Source organism: Amphiura filiformis, chromosome 2 (genome assembly GCF_039555335.1).
Source record: "Amphiura filiformis chromosome 2, Afil_fr2py, whole genome shotgun sequence".
Lineage (NCBI taxonomy): Eukaryota > Metazoa > Echinodermata > Ophiuroidea > Amphilepidida > Amphiuridae > Amphiura > Amphiura filiformis.
This window is the reverse complement of record NC_092629.1, coordinates 40,002,588-40,027,572: the sequence shown is the minus strand read 5'-3', so window position 1 is coordinate 40,027,572 and position 24,985 is coordinate 40,002,588. Positions and strand designations below refer to the sequence as shown.

Genomic DNA, 24,985 nt, shown 5'->3' with positions numbered 1-24,985 from the left:
ATAAAAACAATTTATCGCGTCTGATGTCACTGTCAATTACGATCCTTGATTGGTTTACACAGGTTAATCAGCGCGTAAAAGGAAGACCGATCTATCTGGTGCTGATCGGACAAAAGGAATAGCAGCAAATGGCGAAAAATTACGTACTTTTACAAGGCAAAAAAGCACCTTTTCTAGGCATTGTGGACATGGTGCATTCACCAAAGAAAGTTTCCTACTATAAATACCTAACTTTTGAGATGGTTTGCATGTCGAAAGGTGCAAAATTAACAATAAGGCGCCCGGTTATAAATCCGCGTTCAGCAAGTCATCATCATGACACTTGTAAACAAACCGTGCTCGAGTTTGATTGACAGGTGACGTCAGACACGATAAATTGTCTTTATCTTTGTCTTTCATTATACACTTATTATTAAGGTGGCTGTGTACTCTCAGATATGCATGTAGTAAAAGTGCAATAACTTTGTAATTATTCGCGCAAGATATATAAAAGTATAAATTTTTATGAAGGCAAGACATCAATAAATCTTAATATAAATACAGATTTGGGGTAAAAACAACAATTTTGAAGAAAATCACAAAAAAGTGAGTTTTTGGCAATATTTGTTAGGTACATCATAACAAAAAAACACTCTTTCCAAAATATTTTATTTTGTTTTTAGCTCAATCTTGAGGCTCCATTCCAAAAATGTTTTTTTTTTTTTTTTTGATATTGGCCTTATTTTTTGAGATATTGACCATATAAGGCATCAAATTGAACTTTTAAAATTCACAAACGCCTATTTGCACAAAATGATGCCTAAAATCATAAATAGACCAAAATATAAAAAAATGAGAAAACCGTTTCTTGAGTCGATCATGCTTTTTACGATGATCATATTTGCTTACCTATAGATGTTGTATTTATTGAGTTATCGTGTACCTAAATCGTCATTTTACTTAGAAAATGAACATTGAAATAATGGCCGTTGAAGTTTAAAGTGGTCACATTATGCACTTTCATCGAATCTTACAGGAGAATGCGGCAGTTTTCGTTTTTCTACCTTATATAACGTGAACATCGGGTAAATCCACAGCCCCTTGAGAAGTTTGAGCGAAATCCATTCATAACTTGATATTTAAATCGGGGAAAGAACTTGAAAAAACACACATTTTATCAGCTAAAACGGAGCCATTTGACCGCTAGGTTTTTGTGAAATCAGTGCTTCCGTGGTGCTTCCATAAGATGCGCCGCGCATGTAGATAAGCGTTGCGTATGCGTAGCGTATTTGTGCGTTAACAAATTGCGCGATACGCAACGCGATGCGCGGTTGCGCGCGTGTACCCTGCTGGTACAACAAAGATTTTCTTTCCTTTTCAATTTCAAATACGAGTGGAATAGTGAAATAAAATCCTTAAAATATTGCAGTTGGAGTTTACAAATCTGGATTTTCATTCCTTGTATTTATAAAAACATAACAAAGTACAAACTTATCAAAAAACTCAATTTTGCGAAAGAAACCATGTCTAGAGTACACAGCCGCGTTAAGAACTTTATTATTCCACACTTTATTCTTCTCACCGTGTCGTCTACCAGCAAGTCGTAACACTCTTCAAGGGTTATACAATGTTGTATGTTTTCGGTTGGAAGTACAGCGCCCTGAAGTAAGAAAAGAAATACGATAATAATTATCACAAACCCGGAGCTTATCAGAATCTTGAAAATATCGACAAGTTTCAAGTAAGTTTGACGCTTTGAGAAAGAAAACGGCACCATGCGAAGTTTCATTTCAATCCCATTTAACATACACCATATTATAGCATTTGAGGACGCCCTCAAGTTTGGACACAATTCGTTTTTTTACATGATTGTATTAATGAACTAACACACCCTGCAAAAATCATGACTTTAGGTGGTGTATTTGTTATTTATATTTACGACGTGGCCCGTAATTTAATTCATACGATCGAAATTTAGTCGAACGCATTCGCGATGTTGATAACACTGTACGTACATGACGCACGGGATGGTCATAACACATCTACAGGATCGACCTCAGTAATGATCGACAGAGTGACATGCATTGGCGACATCTGCGCTGGAATGAAATTGCGGGTTGCTTTGCTTTGACCTCACTTGTTCGGCTCAAATTAAAATATCTTACAGTAAAAACTACACTCATAGAAATGACTTGTTCGCCTTCTTGGCGCAATTCAAAAGGAGTAAGTTTGGACAACTCAAAAATAGTGTAAAAGTTGCCAAAACAAAATTCATTTTAGTTATCCGAACTTAAAAAATGCTGAAAAAGCTCAAAAGTTCCGTCAACTAATCAACTTTGTTGGTATTACTTAAAAAGTTGATGTAAGTCGTTGCGTCAACTTTTTAAGTAATGCCAACTTCTGAATTCAAGTTCAGGGAACTTAGAAAATAAACAAGGTTCAAAGAACCAATTAGTCGAGTTATTGTAACTCAACATGTAAGTTGATGTAACTCGTTCATATTAAGTTACTGGTACTTATTGTTTTCAGTTATACCAATTTGGTACTTTGTTACTTAATTCACGTAATTTGATCATTTTCTGCACAAATACAAGTATTCAAATATTTATTTTTGTAATCAGTGCAAAATTTTGTATACTATAGCACACCTCTAGAAAATTATGCTAACCTAGTTTCATTTTCTGAGTTGTAACAACTCAATAAAGTATTAGTGCAAATGAGTGCGACCAACATAATGATATCGAGTCAGCGTTACTCAAAATTGTACGCGTTGGCATTACTCGGAAAGTTGACGCAACGACTTACATCAACTTACTTAGTAATGCCAACGAACAATTTCTATGAGTGTAACAATTTGTGGGGATAAATAATACAAATCTATTTTAATGGAAATGTTACAATAAGGCTATAAGGTACCGGGTGTCCCAAAAGTAACTTAACATTGTGAATTTGCCATAACTTGCGTTGGGTTAATAGTAGCTAATAGTGTTGTTACAAAAATTGCACAGTATGTAGATAATTCTTTTAGAAATGTTATGATACCAATCATGCCTATGTGGTCATGACCCGTTGGCATATGAAATTAAAGTATATCTACCGTACCGTAAAACCCACTTTTATAAACACAAAATAAGTCTCGTCATTTGAGACGTGATAACACGATATAACGTGTTATCGTTTTAAAATCTGTTTTGTTTAATTTTGCTGTGTTTGTTTGATTGTTTGTTTGTTTTCAATGCGTAATCTTAATTTTCTGTTTAAACTGATGAACAGATCCAGTTGATAGGAATTTCTGCACTAGTTGCTGGATTGTATTTCGGCTGGGTGCATAATTTACATTAAAATGTTCCTTAAACTTTGCTTGAGTGAGTTTGTCCAACTTTGTCTCGGCAAAGAACCATACGATCTGAATCCGTTGATCTATAGGAAATCCATCTTCACTTAAACTGTTTTAAAGTAAAGTTTAATATTGTCAATGTATCTTAATTATAATCTAAAACAGCAGTCACGCTTACGCTAGGCCATGTAATCCATGAATGTTCATACCTAAATGTAGCGTGTGCAGTGAGTGAACCAACTCTATTGTTCATGGAAGCACATCATTCATGTGCTTTTACAAGGAACATAATTATGAGCTTGCTTTTGTGGGTTTGATGTACAGTCGAACAGTAAGGTCAAGGGGTTATCAATAATGCTGTTTTTGGTATCAGAATAATTCTAAAAGATCAATCTATGCGAACATGTTCTCCATTTTGGTATGAGATATGGCAAATTCACAATGTTAAGTTACTTTTGGGACACGCTGTATAACAACGATTGAAGTTTCACAACAATGTAACATTTTCTATTGTTACCTTGCTATTTCCAGATAGCACCAGCTAGTGGCACGCGGGGGAAATGGGGAAAAGATCAAAAAAATTGGGTAACAGTGTACAAAGGGCGGGTAAAAGTGTGCAAGTTTGCCTACAATTGGGCAATTTTGGCCCCAAATAGTTTAATTTTCGTTGCTTAAGTTAGTTTGTCTCGTGTAATGCTCCCGTGGTATCATCACCGGTAGTGCAGTGATATTATGGCGCTGTGCAGTAATACTTCAATTAGCATTTTGTCTTGCTATACATTAGCGGAGCAGAACCAATGTTTTTGGCATCTTTACACCTCAAATTATAAAAATAGAATTGGTTTCATTTTAATACATGTAATATGCTCTCTATGCTTCCCACGAGGGGTCAAAGCTCATAATGGGGCCGAAAATTAGAAATTGTTGTGACATGTTGTAATATACCTCGAAGTCAAATTGTCATATTGTAGGCCTACTAGGGTCCTTAATTGGGGAGCAGAGGTTCGGGAGTAGATCAAATGTCAAATAAGCCCCGTCGGTTTTCGCTGAGCAGTTTTGGGATGCTCTGAACTCTGACCTATCGGGGAAATTGCTTTAGTTTATTATTCATTCATTTATTGTTCTAATAATGTTATCATTAAAAATATTTTTAATAATTAATTCATGAAATAACAATTATTCCTTTATTATTTGCTTTTATTCTAGTAAAACATTTCAATATTTTGTACGCACAAAAAAACAATTTTCCCGATAGATCAGAGGGCAAAGTGTCCAAAAGGTGCAAAAACTGTCCCACAATGCATTGCATTCAATGCCGATTTGGCTTATGTCACAGGTCAGGTCAAATTTTAAGCTGCTCCGATCGGGCTGTAACTTGCAGAAAATGACCCCCGAGGTCAAATATCAGGTCAAATTCAAAGTTGCTCCAACTCGGGGAAAACAATCCCTGGCACTTGGGGAGTATTAAACCGCAAAAGTCATCTGAGGTCAAAGATCAGGACAAATTTAAAGTATGAAACCGCAAAGGTTTGTCCCAAACGGTGTACATTGTAAACTCACTCACCACCAACTACATTTAATTTTATATGTGGACTAATAAAATGCCATAAGAATACATGTAGGCCCTACTAGTATTTGATTCCTGATTCTTCAAGTCTGTTTTCATGTCCACAACACATCCAATCTCCTCTCTGGACCAGACGCTTCCCTTTTAAAGGGATTTTTTATTACCGCTATACTTACAACAATTTCTTCCGACTTTGCAAGACAAAATTCATCACCGGAGCTTCCGTCGATGAAACCAATGGTCTTCCCGGTTATATCTTGCCAGTCGAAGCTCCTGGGATTGCCTGGTAGCGTGGCAAATGCCTGATGCGGGGATTCGGTGAATGGATCGCTAAAGGCGAAGGTACGTTGTCGATCAGGCTTAACTCGCCATCCTAAAATAGTATAATAAAGAAGTATATTAATAAATGTAATCATTGATGATGATGATAAGGATCCGGGAGTGGATGTACTCAAGTTTGGTTTGAATAGGGATGTACTGCTGAGAATTTGAAAGTGGACCCATCTCCATTTACCCATTTTGTAAGAAATTGATCGTTATACCAAAAGTCAACATTTTCGGCCAAATTTAATGCAAATTGCAAATGTCGAAAATTGTGGCTATATACAGTTAGACAAACGAAAAAGGGTCACGTCTACAACAGGGTCTATCACCCGGAGGGGTTCTCCTGGTTGAAGGTATACGGAAATGTGCCATGGTTTTGAGGCACCTTTTCAGCAATTTTGGTATATCGATGGGGGGGGGTTTCAGTGGAGACCAATGCACCCAATTGGGCACATTTGGGCAAAAGTGCCCCAATTAGGGCAAATTTGGGTGCTTTTTTGTGAAAAATTGGTATACTGATGGGTGGCAAAAACAGCAAAAAGTACGGTAGGTATAGAGAAAGTCAGCATCAGAAAGTCTACGTGGCACATCCCCGTAAATTTTTTTAAAGACCCCCCCCCGGGTCTATCAACCTATTATATCGTCGGGTAGAACGTAGCGGTTGTAAATGTACCAGTTAGGTATGTTTGACATGTTCTGCTTTTATTTTATGTTAATGTTTAAGAATCCAACAGGTGTCCAGTGGGCACCCGGACATTCCGCGATATCCAGGGTCAAAGTTTACACAGGGTCAAAATTCAAAATAGTTCCGATTTACTTGACCTATTCTACAATATTCCTCTGGTCATGAGGATTTAAAATGTATAATTTTGACCCTGGATATCTCGAAATGCCCACATCAAATTCTTTCTGATAGTCGTCCAAGATACACTTAGGGTAATATTTTAGGGTTATCTATAGATGAGTTGACCTCAATGTTTATCAACAAAGACAAGGGACTGCATCTTTATGCTTGAGTGAGCCCCATGCAACTACTACACTGTTCAATAGTCTTATTGTGATGAGGCGGGAGTTTAAAAATACTGTCAGGCAAAAAAACAATGGAAATTGTGATGATGCGTGCGCATACTGCCAGGCATTGACGTCAGACGTCAACTCATCTATAGCATGTATTGACCTTTTTCCCTCTATCCCACAATGCATTATTCCAGGGGGGTATGACGTAGTTCATCAACCTCATAGATCGTGTGCATCCGATGGTCTTTGCCAGGCCTTTGCAATTATTTTGTCTTAATATGGGCATACTGATTCCATATATGCGGATTATCGTAAAGGCCATCGATGTTACTAATTATGCAATTATTGAATACACGAGTGATGCCGTTACGGAGCGATGCAGAACATCTGTGTAAGAGATTCTGTTTACATCTTATTTTCATCTCCGAAAAAAAAAAGTGAAACGGACGCCGACAAAATATCACTGCGTGTCCCGTCATTAGTTATTCATCATTTGGTCTATAAAATGTATAGAAAGTTAGGTTTCAATAGCAGGAAACTTTTTTTGGCCACGACACCATGTCCATAAGGCATAGAAATGTTATTTTTTGCCCCCGAAAGGTATTAGTGATCGCGCGCCATTATCGTGATGATTGGGGATTCCTTTTTTGTGATGAAGGCACCAGCCGAAATGTCCGTATTCCAGAATGTAATGAACATAACTCTGTACTCCCCCGGGGAGATGATGTATTTTGCGACACTCAGACCCACCTGGAATAGTGCATGATGGGAAAGAGGGAAAAAGGTCTATAGACTAATAATACGGCACGGAACATGGTATACTGGACCAAAATGATGCAGTCGGGAATTCTTATTAAATCCCTCCATTTTGACACCTTACCCTACACAACTGGATTGTACACGTTGTAATAATCTTACCACCGCAAGCGTCAAACCACCCAGACATCAGTCCAAACCCTCCTCGTGATGTCTCTCCGGTCACACTGTCCCAACAATTACTCCAGACGTCGGCCACCAGCTTACAGTTCTTGTTGGCTATTCTGCAAACTGTTATGTTACAAAAGAAAAAACTAGTCAATAAGCCCAATCGCCATTGTAACTTCCGGTATTTTGAGAGCAGTTTTGGAACACTTTGACCTCTGGCATATCGGGAAAATATTAATTTATTATTGTCATACGATTATCATTAAAAATATTTAAATAATTAATTTTATTCGATAATAATATTTTTGGGGTTTGTTTTCAATCTTGTATATAACATTTTAGATTATATTTTGTACGCACAAAAACCAATTTTTCTCAATTGTCCCAATAGGTCAGAGGGCAAAGTGTCCCAAAACTGCAAAAACTGTCCCACAATGCATTGCAAACTTCCAATGCCGATTTGGCTTATTAGTGTGGGGATTTTTGCTGGCTACAAGAGCGTATGGGGTGTCACCTTTGTTTCACAACCACTAAAGTATAGGACATTTTTTGTTGTTTTAGCTATAGCCCCGGCATTACCCCCCTCTCCAGAAGTATTTAATTATATTTGTACTTATTCAAGTAGCATTCGATGAGAATTTTGTTACACGATTCGATGCGGTTCTTGTTTTATGAGTATTTAAGTGCCTAAAACGGCCTAAAATGAGGCTATAGCGTCCTTTTTCCCGCCTTCTCTTATATTAATCTCCATAGATTTTACATGTAAAATGAAAAGGTCCATAAAAGAAAAACGGCATCGAATAATAAAATTTGCACGAAATGCTAATTGAGCAAGTACGTATGCAATGCACTAGTTTTTGAAAAGGGGCTATACGAAATGTTTACAAGCCGTGCCGATAGGCCGGCTTGTATTGTATTTCAACGATTTCTTAGTCTAGCTGAGCTCATTTCCGGTCTGAAATTTTTTAAATTCAAAATTAAATTCTGTCTAAAGTTACATAGTACAGCGATGACACTTAAGTATTGTTATTAGTCAAGGTGTTAACAAATTTGGGGTCAAAGGTCATTAAGGGGTCACGTTCGGTCCAAGACAAAAAATCTTCAAAATGCTTCTTCTGCCACAAACAACCTAGCACACCCTAGTCTGCAATAATGACCTTCGCAGCCAGGATCAGCTGCCCGAGTTTCGCATATGTTACAACGAGACAATTAGCTGTAAGGGACGCACCATTAGATATTATCGGGGGGCTAGGCTAGGGAGTTTGGGTCAGGCAGAAATTTTTTTTTCGCTGCCTTTGGAGGCAAAATTTTTTTTTTTCGCTGCCCGATAATATCTAATGGTGCGTCCCTAAGCATGGTAAGTTCTTTGTCCAGGGGAATTTCAAGCTAAGTAATATACACGGAGCTAACTTCCGCCGGAGTTCGAAGTGCCGATCGTCTTATATCGCCTTTCATGACAGAGAAGCTGCAACGCGTATACGCGTGCCCTGGGTAGATTAATATCACCGCATGGCTGTCAATCAACCACTGAAGCAAAGTAGTTGATTGACAGCCGATTACTTCAAAATCAGAATATGGTAGAGCTTGTTGCCAGATGGATTGTTTAGTCATAGACCGTGAATACATGGACGATCATCTGCGGTATCCTTCGAAGATATTATCGTCTCGCCTGAACACAAAGACAAGATAGTCTTCACACCTGCCATCGAGACGATTTACCGTAGAAAAGGTCAATAACTCAACTCTCGTCCACTCAATTGTATTATCAGTCAATGGAATGTCCTGCTTCTCACAAGAGAGGTAGCGGTACTGGGTCTGCGGTGTTTGCGATCCGGGTGTTCAACGGATGAGCTTAATCGAATCACCGACATAAGCAGAGTTGCAGTCTCTGCAATCTGCAACTTATAAAACAGTTCCACAGCATTTACCTGCAGGAACTTGGTTCCAGTGGCGTAGCGTCATAGGGACACGTGCCCCCAATCGATTGCAAAATTGATTCCGTCCACCCCCCCCTCCAATCGGATGATTTATCTCGGATGTCATGCTTTCTAGGTTGAGGAGTGACATTTTGAGCGACATTAAACCCCAATTACCATATCCGCAGAGTCTGCGCGATTTTTTTGATGTTTTCTTTCCAGTCACCTTGAAGTTCCCTGTTTATATCTGGTCAGAAACCGTCGGACCGTGACGTGAGTCACGGGTCTGGCAATGACGCAGCAAGGAGTTGTAGGCTAAAATTAGCTTTGTGTTTTGAAGTGTATTTTACAAACCGTAAGTTTCAAGACCCATGATCCAGTTTTGTGGTTCGAGACACGGAATTGGATTGTGTTAATAGCATTATGTTAAGGTTGGTCTTAACCCTGGAATTATGGAAACTTTCGGGCTTCATAACTGCTAAATTATTGGTCTAAAGAATATAAAAGTATACATTTTTAGAATGGAAATGACTTGATGAACTCATCTGTGAGGTCCAATTTGGGCCAAAATGCTCATTTTTGGAGAAAATCACAAAAAACAGGTTTTTTGGTTTTTTTGGCTAAAAATTTTTTTATTAATTTTTAAAAACTAGATAAAAATATCTAGGGACCGTTTTTTTATTTTTTTTAATTTTTACCAACTTTGAGAAATTTGCACCAAAAATGGTCAAAAAAATCATAAAAAGCCTGATTTTCGCCCAAATTTCAAATATTTTGTGTGTTCCCATAGCAAAAAGAAAAGGTATCGGTATAGTTCCGGCTACTATACGGGATAGTATCCGGTAGGTATTCTGGAGCTATCCGAAAGTATCTGCTAGCAGATACTAGTTGGATACTAGTATCGGTATAGTGGTACTTATTCCGATACTATTCCGATACTAGTATCTGATACTATAGTATCGGAATAGTACCCGCTTTCAGCTGGCGCCAATCCATGTCACATGACTAATTAGAATAACTGCCATATCGGCTTGGATCCAAATTGCTATACAGTCAAGGAATGAGTTCCTCTGATTCAAAGGATAATATATACTGTTGTACAAAGAATTGTACAGTGTGTTCTATTTCTGGGCTTCACAATACAGGTATGATTGTATTGGGTGACAGTTTTGAACAGAACTTTTATTTTATCTAAATTTAGTATAAGCTTAAGAACATCGTGCAATGTAGGCTATATCAAACCACGGAGTATGTTGAATTCTGCACCCAAGACAACATGGTGCTCAATGCATCAGCTGATGCATGCCATAAATGTGAATGTGTATATTATATGTTTTTAGCATGCAATGTATCATTCATAATGTACATTTTCAATTGCTTTTTGCCACAAATTTCAATGCTGCATGTACCGGGTATATACAATATTTAATTGCTACACATTTCACATTTAATGTATGTACAACTATAATCATTTGAAATTTTCCAGTGACCTTGTCCATATACCATGTAAATCTCTGGACATATCTCTATGACCATATTTGGGCAAAACAATTTACATGCGAAACAAATAGTATCAGATACTATCCCGATACTAGTATCAGGTACTATCCCGATACTAGTATCGGGCACTATTCCGATACTATTTATCAGTGTCTCCCAGTAACAGTATCGGATACTATCCCGATACTATATGTCCATATATGGACAAAAAATTTGCATGTGAAACATATCCGGATACTATACCGATACTAATATCCCACTAGGTAGCGGGTACTATTCCGGTATTAGTATCAGAGACTATCCCGATACCTATTATATTTTGATATGGGTTTGCTTGATTTAACAATTCATTCATTAATTTCTTCCTTCATTCATTCATTCTCACTTGATTTCCATTAAAAAGACGCTAAACAGCAAATGAAAATGTCATTAGAGGTCGTACTTGCTTGACCTTGAAACGAGTTCGAGCCATTGGACTATCAACTAAAGTAACTAGCCATTTATGATTTAGCCACCACTTCTCAATTAGGGGCTGTGCAATAATTATGATGGGGGGGGGGCTGAAATTTTCGAACGGCCCGCCAAACATCGCTTTCCCCCTTTGTCTTTATAGAGCGTTTTATTTAAAAGTCGCCCCATGAATGTGTGCCAAAAATTTCTTGCCCCCTCCTCATTTTACCCTCCCCCAGGGCTGATAATTACTGCACAGCCCCTTAGCATTATTTAAGATGTGGGTAGCATCGTAGTATATACTTTACCTGCATTAAAAATATCCACGTCAAACCCTTCTATCTTGCCAGTTTTTTCGCTTCTGTATATTGGGAAGAAAAAAGAAATTGTAAATGAACAGACTCGACGGAGGAAGTAACACGACAAGACCGGAGGATCTCGGTAAACGGGTATGTGTCCAGCCAGGTTTAGGGGTTTATTTTCGGTAATTTTGGATACCGGTACCCCACCCCCCCTCACCCCACAAGCCCGCTTTTATATGATCAGCTTGTAATAGGCCGGAAATGTACCGTGAGGCTTTTACCACTACGCCGAAAAGTAGACCCACGTATAAAGAGTGCTATTAATTTAAAGAAAGTAGACAAAAGCTGTGTTCACACATGCACTTATTACCGGTAATATTTTATCTAGGCTTATGTCCGATCGAATTAAATATTTCCGCTAATCCCTTAGCGCGTCCACATTTGTCGGCAATAGCGCTATACGCTGTCGAAGTTACGTAATAATCGGATTAACTACCATAGCAATAGGTGAATCATGACGATTACTTGCACCTGTAAGATTAGTATCTTTGAAAAGACCAGTATTGTATTCAATCTATATGTTCAAAATTGTTTTCACCTATTGCTATGGTAATTAATCCGATAAATTGCGTAACTTCGCCAGCGTATGTCCGACCATGGAAGAAAGAGATGAGAAGGAACCACAACGACTTCGATCGGCCAAGTTTTAATCCGCTTATCTATTGACGCATGAAAAGAAAAGCTATCAATGGTACTTACTTTCATGTATGATCCATTTACCGCGATCGATGCTTGGCAAAATCATTACTGGAAAAATTTATAACAAACCCATCCACGAACAAACAAACGCTACCCAGAAGTAAGATTATGGAATTTCACTGATGCTCTGAACATGTATAGTAGCTTTGTTTTGGGATCCACAGTCAAACTGTTTTCTTGATCGTGTTGTGTAGAAAATGTCCTATAAAACATCGAAAAGGTAATCAAAATCGGCCGTTTTTTTGCTCAGTTTCATCTTTAGCAAATAAGGTAAGATTTTGGTGACTTTTTCGATGAAAAATAGATGTAAAATGTTCTTAAATAATGCACAATGTTCCGGTTGAGTCCGGTACATAAAACCTGTTTAATTTAATAGTTTATAATTATGTGTATAATCGTAACTAGCTAACTCGTTTCAGTGCCAAAGACTGCCAACTCTGAGAAAAAAGTCATCAAAGTTCGGAAAAATTGGGCAAAATGGAAGAAAAAGATGTAGGCCATCAGTGACCGATGATCACGTCACCAAAGAAAATCCTATAGGGTGCTTGCACGGAACGTCATTAGTTCAAATCATCCTTCACACACGCTCCAGAAGACATGCAAATACATGGAATACAATACCAATCACCTATTTAACGCGGGGTATTGATCAAAGTAAATCCTCATGAATAACAATGTCAACTAAATGTCGGTAAAGGGAGTGGACAAAGTGAATGCGTTCGTTGTGGTTCCTTCTTATCTCTTTCTTCCATGGTCCGACGTGTTATGTCCGATAAGCCTATTACCGGTCATAAATCCCTCATTTCTACATGAGTATCATCAGATAATTTAACCCGATTTTAATTTTTTTTCACTGAAAATTCACTTTTAATAAACGCCCTCTTTAGAAAAAATTACAGACAATGCGGTAGGTATGTCATGTAAGAAAAATGCAAATTCAAAATTTCCAAAATTCAGACCAATTTTGTATTTATGTAGGTTCTACAGGGTGTCCCAAAAAAAGAGGCCTCTCATTGCGGCCTCTTTTTCTCCTATTTCTGAAAAGTTGATCAAATATATTTTGGTATGTAAAGAAACCGTGATTCATTAGCTTGAATAGACCAAAACAATTATATCAATCGGCTCACAACTTTTGAAGAAATGCTCTTTCAAAGAAATGTACCCGTTTTTCACTCTGTCCACGGAGAAGGTTTGGCTACTTCAAAGATTGAAAAGGAGTACACATACCATGCATAAATATCAAACATTCCTCATTGATAACTTCAAAAAACTTTATTTATGGAATGGGCTTAACCGGTGGGTTTATGGGCAATGGATTTTGTTAATAGTGTGGGTAAAATGGATGCCGAATGGGACTTCTTTTGCTTTACTTGCAATTACTTATTTTGTGCGCCGGATACTTGCGAATGCATTCAGTAATACGTTTGCGAAGATCTTGGATTTTGCCAAAAAGGACAAAAATCAAGTGGTGTGAGGTCTGGTGATCGTGCAGGCCACTTTACAGCATGAGCCATCCCAACCACTCTGTTTGCTATCCGTGGACAGAGTGAAAACGGGTACTTTTATCCAAAAGGGCATATCTTCAAAGGTTGTTAGCCGATTGAAATAATTGTTTTGGTTTACTAAAGCTAACGATTAAAGGTTTCTTTACATACCAAAATATATTTAATCAACTTTTCAGAAATAGGAGAAAAAGAGGGCGCAATGAGGGGCCTCTTTTTCTTGGGACACCCTGTATTATTATTATTATTATTATTATTATTATTATTATTATTATTATTATTATTGTTGTTGTTATTGTTATTATTATTATTATTATTTTAGTTTGACAAAGTAGTCCCATTTTACAGTAGACTTACCTCTATATCACATTTTATACATGTAGGCCCTACATGATGGACATCTTTGAAAAAATGACAAAAATAAAAAAATAACAATGACTCCCATCATCATGCTATTTTTTTTTTTGTTTGGGCGGTCCCAAATTTACAAAAAGTCGGCTTCAATAAAATTGCGACCTCCCCTATTTCGTCAGCAAAGATTTTATGACCTCCCCCACCGTTTGCACCCCCAAACAGGCATCAGTCTTTTGGAATAAAATAAACACACTATCTGTAGTCATGTTGTGTTGTGACTCCTACATTTTGGTCATCAAAAATATTTTATGACACCCCTATTTTTCTTTCCGTATATTTGGGACCCCTAATCATCTTATAAAATCCAATTACATGCCTTTCTGTTATCATGCTTATGGCTTAATAAATGTCATCTCCATCTACTTCCAGGGCCATACTGCCCCCCCCCACTGAGCCCTCTGGAGGGTTTACATTTGCTACCCCCTAGAAACTCGTGTAGGTCATCCCAATAAGGATGGTCAATTGCTCCTGCGCCTGAAATTTTCACCCGATCATGGAGGGTGCGATGGAGAGTTTTCAGTGCCTTTATCTTAGCATGTATCTGCTCCCCCGACCGTATGGGGAATCCCCCTTGTCATGTAATAGCGTGGCTATCTCCTCCCAAAGCTTTTTTTTTATCCCAGAAATACTTTCCGTGTCTCTCCAAATTTTGAGGATAGCCAATGTTTACTTGTCATTCCAATTGACCCCTCTATTGCGTTTATTTATATTAATATTTGCAGCTGCAGCCATGATGACATCACGCAGTAAATTACTCTGCTCAGTGGCGTAGATTTCTTTTTGACATGGGGGAGGGGGTGGAGTTGGAAAAAAATTCAAGTAAAGTCAATCCAGCACCTTTTGGCGACAGAATAAGTTTTTGGTTCAATTGTGCGCGAAGCGCGCGAAAATTTTTGCTATTTTGAAGCTACACTGTTGAAATAATGGTGTAAAAGTAGAATAAATTGAAGCGCGCGAAAATTTGCACTTTTGGGGCAAAAATGGGCAAATATGAGGTTAATTTGGTCAGAAACCCATTATCAGGCGTCAACATGGGGGGGGGGGGTGATTGTATGGACCATCCCCCCTGGCAAAATATTGGGGGGATTTATCCCCCCCCCCATCCCCCCGGGATCTACGCCTATGACTCTGCTTAAAATTTTGCGCGAGTGATATACAGTCATATCCGACAGCCCAATAGTGCTGCATGTCCACACGTAATTACTATTACCGGACGTAACGTTTCGATCGGTCTTAACAGCTCTTAACCCTGGTCATCTTCAGCCTTAAATTTTCGGATTTAAAGCACATTACGTCGGATATAGTAATTTTTTTTATATCCGACGCTCATTCACACTGCCACTTATATCCGATACTATTACCGACGTAATTTAAGTCCGACTGTGTGAACAAATTGTCGGATTTAAAGCACATTACGTCGGATATAGTTATATCCGACGCTAATTCACACTGCCACTTATATCCGATACTATTACCGACGTAATTTAAGACCGGTAATAAGTGATTTAAGTCCGACTGTGTGAACACGACTTTAAGCTTTTTACTAATACTATACATAAGTATAAGCTTATTATCCTCTTCAACAATAGGATTAAAGATTGGTGCTTGACTGGAATTACGTGCTAGTGTCATTGGTTATTGTTAAAAGGCAATAAGGTGTGTATTTCCTCTGAATAGGAAAGACTCTCTACATCGAACCATGGATGCTGGTGGTTCGAATTAAGCCCGATCCTGACTCCACTTCGCAGCGGTATGCGATGCTGCGATGCTTTTCAAACATCTCAGCATCGCGCGATGAAATTAAAATGTACAGGTGGAGTCAGTATCGGGCTTTAGGAGAATGTATCTTCCAAACCCAATTCGAAATGATGCGCTTGAGAATTCAACAATATAAATAACGGTAGCTCTATTATAATACACATTAATGTTTTAAGCAGATAAAATTCCAAAATATAATACGTTTTCTGTCTTTGCTTGTCACGTGGTAGGCCTATGTTGAAGTTGCGATTATATTTTTAAATAAGTTTCAAATGAATAACAACAAGACAAGTGGCCGAGTGGTCTAAGGCGCTAGGCTCATAGATTACTAAGCCGTGCGCCGTGAGTTCGAACCCCGCCTCTGCCAAAATTTAAAAGAAGTAAATTAAAATTTTACTTTAATTCTAATTTCATATTTGGGAAATGTGACTGGGAGAATTTATGTATGGCGTGGAGTGGTGTGATAGGGCATGTACTTTAACTTTAACTTTATTGCCATGGTTAGCCATGGTTAACCATGGAGATCTATTCTGTAGAACTGACCGGTGACTAAGTCCGATTTATTGGGACGTCTATCGACCACTCGACGAGTAATGGAACTCTGTGCAAAAGATGTTGTTTTAGAATTGCCTGTGTGTCATTATTACGTGGTCGATTTCAGATCTAAAGTGATGTATGCATGAAGGATAATTCACGCCTTCTGTAGATAACATAAAATGTGAAATCGACCAACTTTTAGAAGGTGTTTTTATTGTAAATATATCTGTCCAAATTCAAATTTAACCATGCACGTGTGTATGCAGTGGGCGGGCAGTGGTGTCATGTTCACTCACACAGCTGTGCTAACCGCAAGACTTGCTGGGAAGTGCTTAAGTCATCCTCTGCAAACAACCGTGGGTGTGAGTATACGCTGGCGAAGTTACGTAATAAATCGGATTAACTACCATAGCAATAGGTGAAAACAATTTTGAATAAATCGCCCTGCACTACAAGCAGGTTGAACTCATCACCTGTGGATGTCTGCAATCGTAGATTGAATACAATACCGGTCTTTTCAAAGATACTAATCTTACAGGTGCGAGTTTCAGCATGACATGGTTCATTGCAGAGGTACCGCGTGAATATACCAGTGCAGCGCGGTATATTCAAAAATTGTTTTCACCTATTGCTATGGTAGTTAATCCGATTATTACATAACTTCGCCAGCGTATACCAGATGATGTTGGCACATTCCATTAATGGATGCAGTATGTTATAGCGCAGCACTGGTGTCCCTAGGGCATGTTTCTTTGCTAAAATAAAATTTTGCACGTGTTTGCACTTGATTTCAGCATTTCAGTTTACATGCGCTATATACAATCGTGTTAAACATTATGTTAAAGTTGCCATATTTGGCAGATCAATAGTACTTATATGGAGGCATTTTAACAGTACCCTCATTCTAGTAAAAAAAAAGTCATTGAACTTTGCGGAAATGGTCAAGTTCAAAACTACTCAGACGTGTTCAAAACTTATACCATCGTGATTCATTAGTAATAATGATTCAGCAAAAATATACTTTGACCTATCTATGATGTACGGTTATGGAGTTATCGGCAAAAGAGTAACATTGTGACGTCATAGGTCAAATTTTGGCACCACTGGGGGTGAAAATAAAATTTGCTGTGATTTTGATGAAAGTGGTCTCAAATTATTTGTCTTATTTCAAGCATCATAGGTCTATTATATGCCTAATTAAAACACGGGTGCTTAAAAATCTGAGAAAATGTGTAGAATTTTCACCAACCGTAGCTCGTTCCTTCTTGCTTAACCTTCTTCCCCCGCCCCCCCCCAAAAAAAAAACTATTGAGCCCCTCTTTTGCTGGTATAAATATCCCCCAAAAGAATACCCTTTTCTCACCCTCCGGGCGCGGCGGTTACTAATTAAATTTGTTGATATCCCAGACGATTAGTATATAGTGTCGTGGATAGCATCGTGTCAGGGGGTCAAATTTATTGATGACGTCATCGGGTGGTGAAACATGATAATGCCAAGAATTGAATACCCCAACACTTTACAATTAAGGTTAGAAACGTATATTAAAAAACGTATAAAAGACGTATAAAGTTTTTGGATTTCTTGCTGACAGTTTCGTCAGTGAACCACTGACTTTCTCGAAGCTTGATGTTGTTGTGATGATCCAACAGCTGATGACTGGCGGGAAGTTATGTAACTTCCGGTAGCGATGTTAGTCTTGCTAGCAGTCTCCAACAGTGGATCAAACACGTGACTCAGATTGTAGACCCCCTCGTCTCTGTTCATAACTCCTCGCCCCCTTCTCCTGATCTGAATGGATTCTTTTATCCACTTCGCTTTCCTGTCACTTTCTCTCTATAAGATTTTTGCCTCCCCCAATTGATAATATGATTAGCCCTGGCTACGTGGTCACTAATAGCTGAGTTCTTGAATTGGCTCTCGGATTCCTTTCTTTTTGATCTTGTGTATTTTTGTCGACTCGCTTTCTCTGCCTCCCTTCTGTGTTCATCCAAGCGTGTGCCAAAAGATCTTTTTGTTTCACCAACATATGTTAGGTCGCAGCTACCACCAGGAGGGTGAAAGTGCATAGGAACAATGCCGGAAACTACGTCACGCTATTGTTCGACCTAGGCTACATCATTTTTAACGCATGCGTGTTCGTCAATACAGCTTTAGACTCCTCCACCTTCGCAACACGGTACGTGGAGTGACTGGAATCACACTGACGGCGGAGGAGAATACTAGCTGGTCAAACAGTTTAATTCTATCAAGCATATAATACCTGAACAATCATCGTCATTTGATCTATTTACTACAGAATATATTGTATACTCAAAATATAATTTTAAAATAGTAAACCTGTTAACTTATATATTTGTGTACTAAAATATAAGGACACGTGAATAAAATCATGTCGAAGACAAAATGGCCGCTAATCCGCCTATTGTGAGACCTAGGATACATATTTCGAAAGAGGGCAGCAGACTGGGATGCCTATCCCTTTGTCTATTATTCCTGCTACCACAAGGGATTTCGTAGACACAATTGGGGTTTTTTACCGGCTCTTGTTTGTCTTTTGGATGGACCACCATTTTTCGGATCGTGCTATGTGTTCTTGAGTGTTCTGCTAATTCTTTCTGACACTCCCGCTATGTGGGGATCACTACAAGACCTTTACTTTTTTGATCAGAAGTAGTGCTCTTATTTTTCTTAGTCTTTCTTTGTTGTTTATCTTCCATTTGTTTCTTGACTCTGTCTATTGTCCATTTGGGATAGCCACATTTGGCTAGGGCCTGTCTTATATGCGCTTCTTCTTTGATTTTATCCTCCTCCTCAGTTACTATTCTATCCTAGGATCAACGGCCTTTGGAATTCGTAACCTCTCTATTATATCCCCCAAAAGCAAAAACAGTTCGATCGAGCCCGTAGAACATAATTGTTTGACGTCTTAACTATACATGATGCCAGTGGCGCTAATCTGTCTTAAAACGTGTGTGAGGTGGCTCAAATTGTCAAAAGGTGGCTGAAAAGATTTGCTCAAAAATTGAGATGTCCCCATATCCCTCTCAGATTGACGCCTCTGATGCATTTTGGTTTTAATTAGTTATAGGTGAAAAAGTTCAATTTGGTGACCACTCTCTGGCTAGTAAGGTTTGACGATTGATTCGACTTCTATGGACCATTTAGAAAAAAAATAGCCACCATGTCCCTCGCGAAAATCCCGGCATTTTTCGCTAGAGGCCAAAATCCAAAATGGCCGCCGCCACCATTTTGAAAATTTAAGTTTTGAACCAGAGCACCTATAATCATGCACAAAGACACTTTTTCGGATATGTCGAGTACAAGGATTCCGAACGACCAAATATCACGCCGTAACTGTATCATCACAGATCATGTGTCTGTAATGAAGAATTGCAATTTGAATCAGATTATATCATTTTAGTGTCATTTGTGATGATGTTGATGGTTAATAAAGTTGTAACATCCAGGGTGGGAGTCTCCCATTGACATGGTATATAGATGCATGTGCTTGTCTTTTGGGGTGCTTTTTCGCCAATATTGGTGTACAGATGGGTGGGTTTTCACCACAGACAAAAGCGCCCAGTATCATTGTGTATTTTGAGAAACATGTTGGTAAAGGCATCCAATTTGTGCAAAATTGGTTGCTTTTTCAAGGATATTGGTACATTGATCTGTTGCAAAATGCAAATTAGAGCCAAAATTAAGTTAAGAGAGTTTTGGCGTCCAGCAGGAACAATCACGTATACATTTAGTCTGGCTGGTTGTTTGTTTGCCTATATTAAACAATTAAAATGTCATCATTTTATTGATGTCATACATACTTTATTAGAAAATGCTGTCAGTGAATTTTGCAGTCCGTATAACCTTAAATATGCTATTTGATAATACTTTTCCAATCGGACATTTGAATTACTGTTGTACGAGTAATTAGCCAATCACGGCTCGGTATTTTAATGACGTCATATGCCTTGGAAAATGGCTCTATTGTATTCCGCATTCCTTAAAACCCCCGATTTGAATAACTGTGGAAGGAATAATTGACCAATCACAGATCAGCCTATTAATGACGTCATACGCTTTCCAAAATATCATCATTGAATTTCGCACCCCTTGGAACCCCTATTTTGCTTTTTCAATTACAATTATAATATATGTAATTTGAAATACTGTTGTAAAAGTTATCGACCAATCACCGTTCAGCATTTTGATGACGTCATACATTTTTTTTAATGCCTCCATTGAATGCTGCAGCCTCGAAAACCCCTAATATAGTCATTTTACCGTGTTTGTATGCGTTTGATTGTCCATTTATAATTTTGGCACACTTTGAGGCGATTCTGGCCCACTGTGCGACGTTGCGACTGAGTTTTGATGCAAATGCGGGAGAGGGACGGCTGCACCGCCCTCACCCAAATGGCCTCTATCACACCTCGCTCAAACCATCGATGCTCACGATCCGTGAAGGTACTCAAGTTCATTTGCACCACAACCCAGCTGAAGACTGAAAGTTTCAGTCGCAATGTCGTTCTTCCGTCGAAAGGTCTGGTTGACCAGATTTAAATTAAATCTTGATAGACAATCAAGTAAAGCCAAATCTGGTATACAAAATGAAGATGGGGACTGAAAAATACATAGTACTTTTAAGGTTGTCAAATTCGGAAACCATGGTTAACGTTCGTACGCAAACAGTCGAATAATTAGCTTGCTTCCTTATATTTTACTAATATTTACGTATATAAAACTTCATGAGCAAAATTAACGCTTACTAAGTAAATTCAAGCTGCCCATTGCCCAAAAAACACAAATTATTGGACACCATATAATTGTCATAAAAACATTGTTTATTAACTACCGTTCATTAAAAACATTTCAACTCCTACAACCCTGCATACTTTGACAATGTAAAATTTCCATTATAGCTTTAACCCGCTTCACCTTATGTGTGTTTAAATATTAAGAATTACGATTAAGCATATTAATTCATCTCGTACGCTTCACCTATGTTTCAGATGACATTTTATTTTTTTGAAAAGACCAAACATACAATACATTAAAAATATTTCGTATAGCCCCCTCTCGAAAACTAGTACATTGCATACATACTTCCTCAATCAGTATTTTGTGCACATTTTATTACACAATTCGATGCCGTTCTTTTTTATGGACCTTTTCATTTTACATGTAAAATCTATGGAGATTAATATTAGAGAAGGCTGGAAAGGGCGCTATAGCCGCATCGAATTGTGTAACAAAATTTGCATCGAATGCTTCTTGAGCAAGTACAAAGATAATTACCGATAAATACTTCTGGAGTAGGGGATATAGCTAAAACAAAAATGTCATATACCCTGTGGTTATGAAACATGACTTGGTAATGTTTGAATGTTTTATGTTCCCGTGTGCGATGCATAAGCCTCTTCCCTTGTTTGTATGCTATATGATTATATTTATATAAGTATACACTCTAAGAAATAAAAATTCTAAAAAGGTTCTAAAGTTGTCCTCTCAGGAGAACCCTTAGAGGTTCTCTAATGAACTAAAAATGGTTCCAAAACCATCGAAAATGGCCCCAAAATGTGATACAGAACTATTTTCGGTTCTTTAGAGAACCTTTAAGGGTTCTCCAAAATTAAAGAAGATTTTTTTAAGTTCAAGAGGGAGGGTTCTCCAAAGAGGACAAAAAAGGTTCTATTTAAAACCTTTATTTTTTAGAGTGTATTATTAATCGTTTGAAATACACTTTTTTTTATTAGTATTTCCCACCAGGTATTTGCGACTTCAGTCAAGATTCACTCCTGTGGTATTTATTAGTAAACCAGTATTCACCAGCCAACTCTGACATAATTGACCTTTTTGGTAAATCCCATAATTCCTTGCGGTTAGACCCGAGATGTCGTCATTTGACGTCACGTCGCGCCGTCTTGCAATGCGCAGTAACGATGTTTGCCAAATGATGTGCGCATCGGCGTGACGTCAAATAACGACATCTCGGGTCTAACCCTGCAAGGAATTGTGGGATTTACCGAAAAGGTCAATTATTTGTTTAACTAATTTAAAAAGAACTTGAAAACCAATATATCAACAGCTTTTAATCATGAAAATATCTCGGAACATTGGGATGAGTACAATAATGACGATGTTAAATTCATAAATATTTATATATAGTTCACCGTTTCGTTTTCTTACCTCTAGTACCTAATAATAGTGATTTGGTATATGATTTTTCTTGGAAGTTAATACATAATTCCCTAATCATGACTTAAGCTCAATTTATACTACATCGCTGAGCGATAGCGATTGTTTTTAGCCAATGAGGTAGAGCGTTTTTTGTTGTGTTGGGAAGAGCGTGCTACCTCATTGGTCAAATACTAATCGCTCGTCGCTCACCGATGGAGTATAAATTCAGCTTTACTGTTGTTGATGATTATTGGTCTATGGGTGGTAAAAAATAAGATTCGGTGGGTGTGAAATTGTCACCCTTGGGTAATTCAAGAATTCCAAGGTCAAAATTGACATACATGTAGTAGTAAACATTTCGCTGGTCACAGATTCAGAAAATGCATAGTTTGACCTATCTGCAACTTATCCTTCTCGAGTTACAAAAAGGTCAAACGTTTTGGGCTCTACAGAGGGGCGTCAAAACAGACAACAATGATCCGATTGTGATAATGAAAATGGTCTCAAATTGTTTGTCTTGTAATGACAATTCAAATACATAGCAAATCAAAATAAAGTAAAACGTCTGAAAAATGCTACCGATGTATTTGGTCAAAATGCTTTAGTTGATAGCCGAATCAACATCGTGTCCTCCCACAACTGTAAAATCACTGGCGTGTGACCATTAATAAGTACTCAATGCCTATTTTTGTGAGCCCAGTAAAAATGCAGTTGCGCAAAGTCGAATTCATATAACACGAAAATTACATGTTTCACCTCATTCTTTACAGGAATTGACAGAACGAACGCCTTGAAAATTGTTTGGCAGTCGTCAGCGATTGCTTTGAATCACCAAGTGGAACACCTCTGGATTTCTTCTCGTGGGACTATTTGACCTTGATAACTCCAGAGACACATAATTGCACAATTTGACATCCTCAGTCACGCAGGACAGTGTGAATGCCATAAATAAGGAGCGCTGAATCTGTATACAGAGGAATGGTGGCCATGTGAAAGCCTAAGACTATCAATTACTATAAAGAAAGTAGTGAAACATGTGATTTTCATGTTGTTTTGATTTTAATTGACTTTCTACAAAAAAAAAATGACTGCATTTTTACTCGGTTCACAAAAATAGCCACCAGCTGGGTCCTTGACAATGGTCACACGCCAGTTGTTTTACAGTTCTGGGAGGACAATATGTTATCAGCTATAAACTCAGATCATTTTGACCAAATACCTTATACTTTTTAATCTAGTGGCATTTTTAATCTGTTTCCTTTATTTTGATACGCCCTAGGATTTTTTTTACCTTGAAGAAGGAGGGTGTGACCTGTGACGTAATTTACGTGGTTGAATTTTTGGGGCATCCCTTTAAAGATTATTTACACCTTAAGTCCATACCGAGTTCGGTACTTTTATTCAGAAGCGCACCGTTATTTGAGTTATTGCCTACACTATAAATTAAAGTTGCCCACACCAGTAAATTATTCTAACTTAGAATATTTTCATTATCTTAATAATCAAAGCAGAAGTCTTCAGGGTCATATCCGGACTGGTGACCTGTAAAAATAGAACAATGAATACGAGATTGTATATTATTACAAAATACATAAATGGTCCCAAATTTGTATAGATATGCAACAAATGTGTGTGGGGTTGGTGTTGGGGTGGGGGTGGGGGTGGAGAGTGTATGTGTTGGGGTGTAGCTGTTGGCATATCAAGGTGAACACAATTTTTAATTATCATATAATTATCCTAAAGAGCATCTGCCTTTGATTCAAGTGAATATAGTAAAAGTAAAAGAAAACTATACTATTATGATAATTGATTATGTCAAAATCAATTATCATAATATTATTAAAGCCGTGTTTGAAAACAATGCATATGCAAGTTAAACAATGAACATCGTAATTATGAAGATAATTGAAAAAATTTTTCAACTTGATGAATCGGAAATGACTTGTTTCATGTAAATAGGCCAAGCCCGTGACATACTTGGCATAACTACACCAGCGTGGTTTTTTATTCATATTTATTAGCCTAAAACTAATAATTGATAAATTATGACCATGACTTGACTGTACACACCCCTCCATTATGTTGCGGGTATCCAAACTTTTTCCACTTATTAGGCTAATGAAACTTACGGTACACAGTGTCTTCGACCCTATATCTTCATGGCAGGAATCGCCATGGTAGGTTAAATCCACAGCCACGATTAGCCATTTGGTTCAAACCTTTAAAGCTCTTTTAAACTAATAATTAGTCGAGGGACATAACTAAGGCTACTCACAATAGCCGGGTAATCGATCTTGGTTGTGCGTGATTAAGCTTGTATACCCCATTGAGGTCAATGGTCATCGACTTTTATACTGCCTACAGTGAGTGCAGCTGTACTACACGCTGCACGCTGTAGTCCATAACAGGACCAACGCAATATAAAATGGTCAAATTTTGAGTTCAAAGCGCACGGCCAATTTTCAAAGCGCATTCTAGCGACTATCATATCTGTTCAACACGTATTTCCAAGTTTATGAGA

General features: G+C 38.0%; 2 protein-coding genes across 2 annotated transcripts in view; both read right to left on the bottom strand.

The window, feature by feature from the left end:
• Window positions 1–24,985, bottom strand: part of LOC140146211 (uncharacterized) — a 107,671-nt gene that overhangs the window by 11,000 nt on the left and 71,686 nt on the right. The window contains exons 3-6 of the mRNA XM_072167993.1: window positions 11,323–11,375; window positions 7,143–7,271; window positions 5,060–5,256; window positions 1,562–1,639 (exon numbers count right to left, since the gene is read on the bottom strand). Coding sequence (XP_072024094.1) covers window positions 1,562–1,639; window positions 5,060–5,256; window positions 7,143–7,271; window positions 11,323–11,375 — 457 coding nt within the window. The remainder of the gene's footprint in view (window positions 1–1,561; window positions 1,640–5,059; window positions 5,257–7,142; window positions 7,272–11,322; window positions 11,376–24,985) is intronic.
• Window positions 21,455–24,985, bottom strand: part of LOC140146210 (uncharacterized) — a 62,733-nt gene continuing 59,202 nt past the window's right edge. Inside the window, exon 6 of the mRNA XM_072167992.1 lies at window positions 21,455–24,006. The gene's annotated coding sequence lies outside the window, so the exon portion shown is untranslated. The remainder of the gene's footprint in view (window positions 24,007–24,985) is intronic.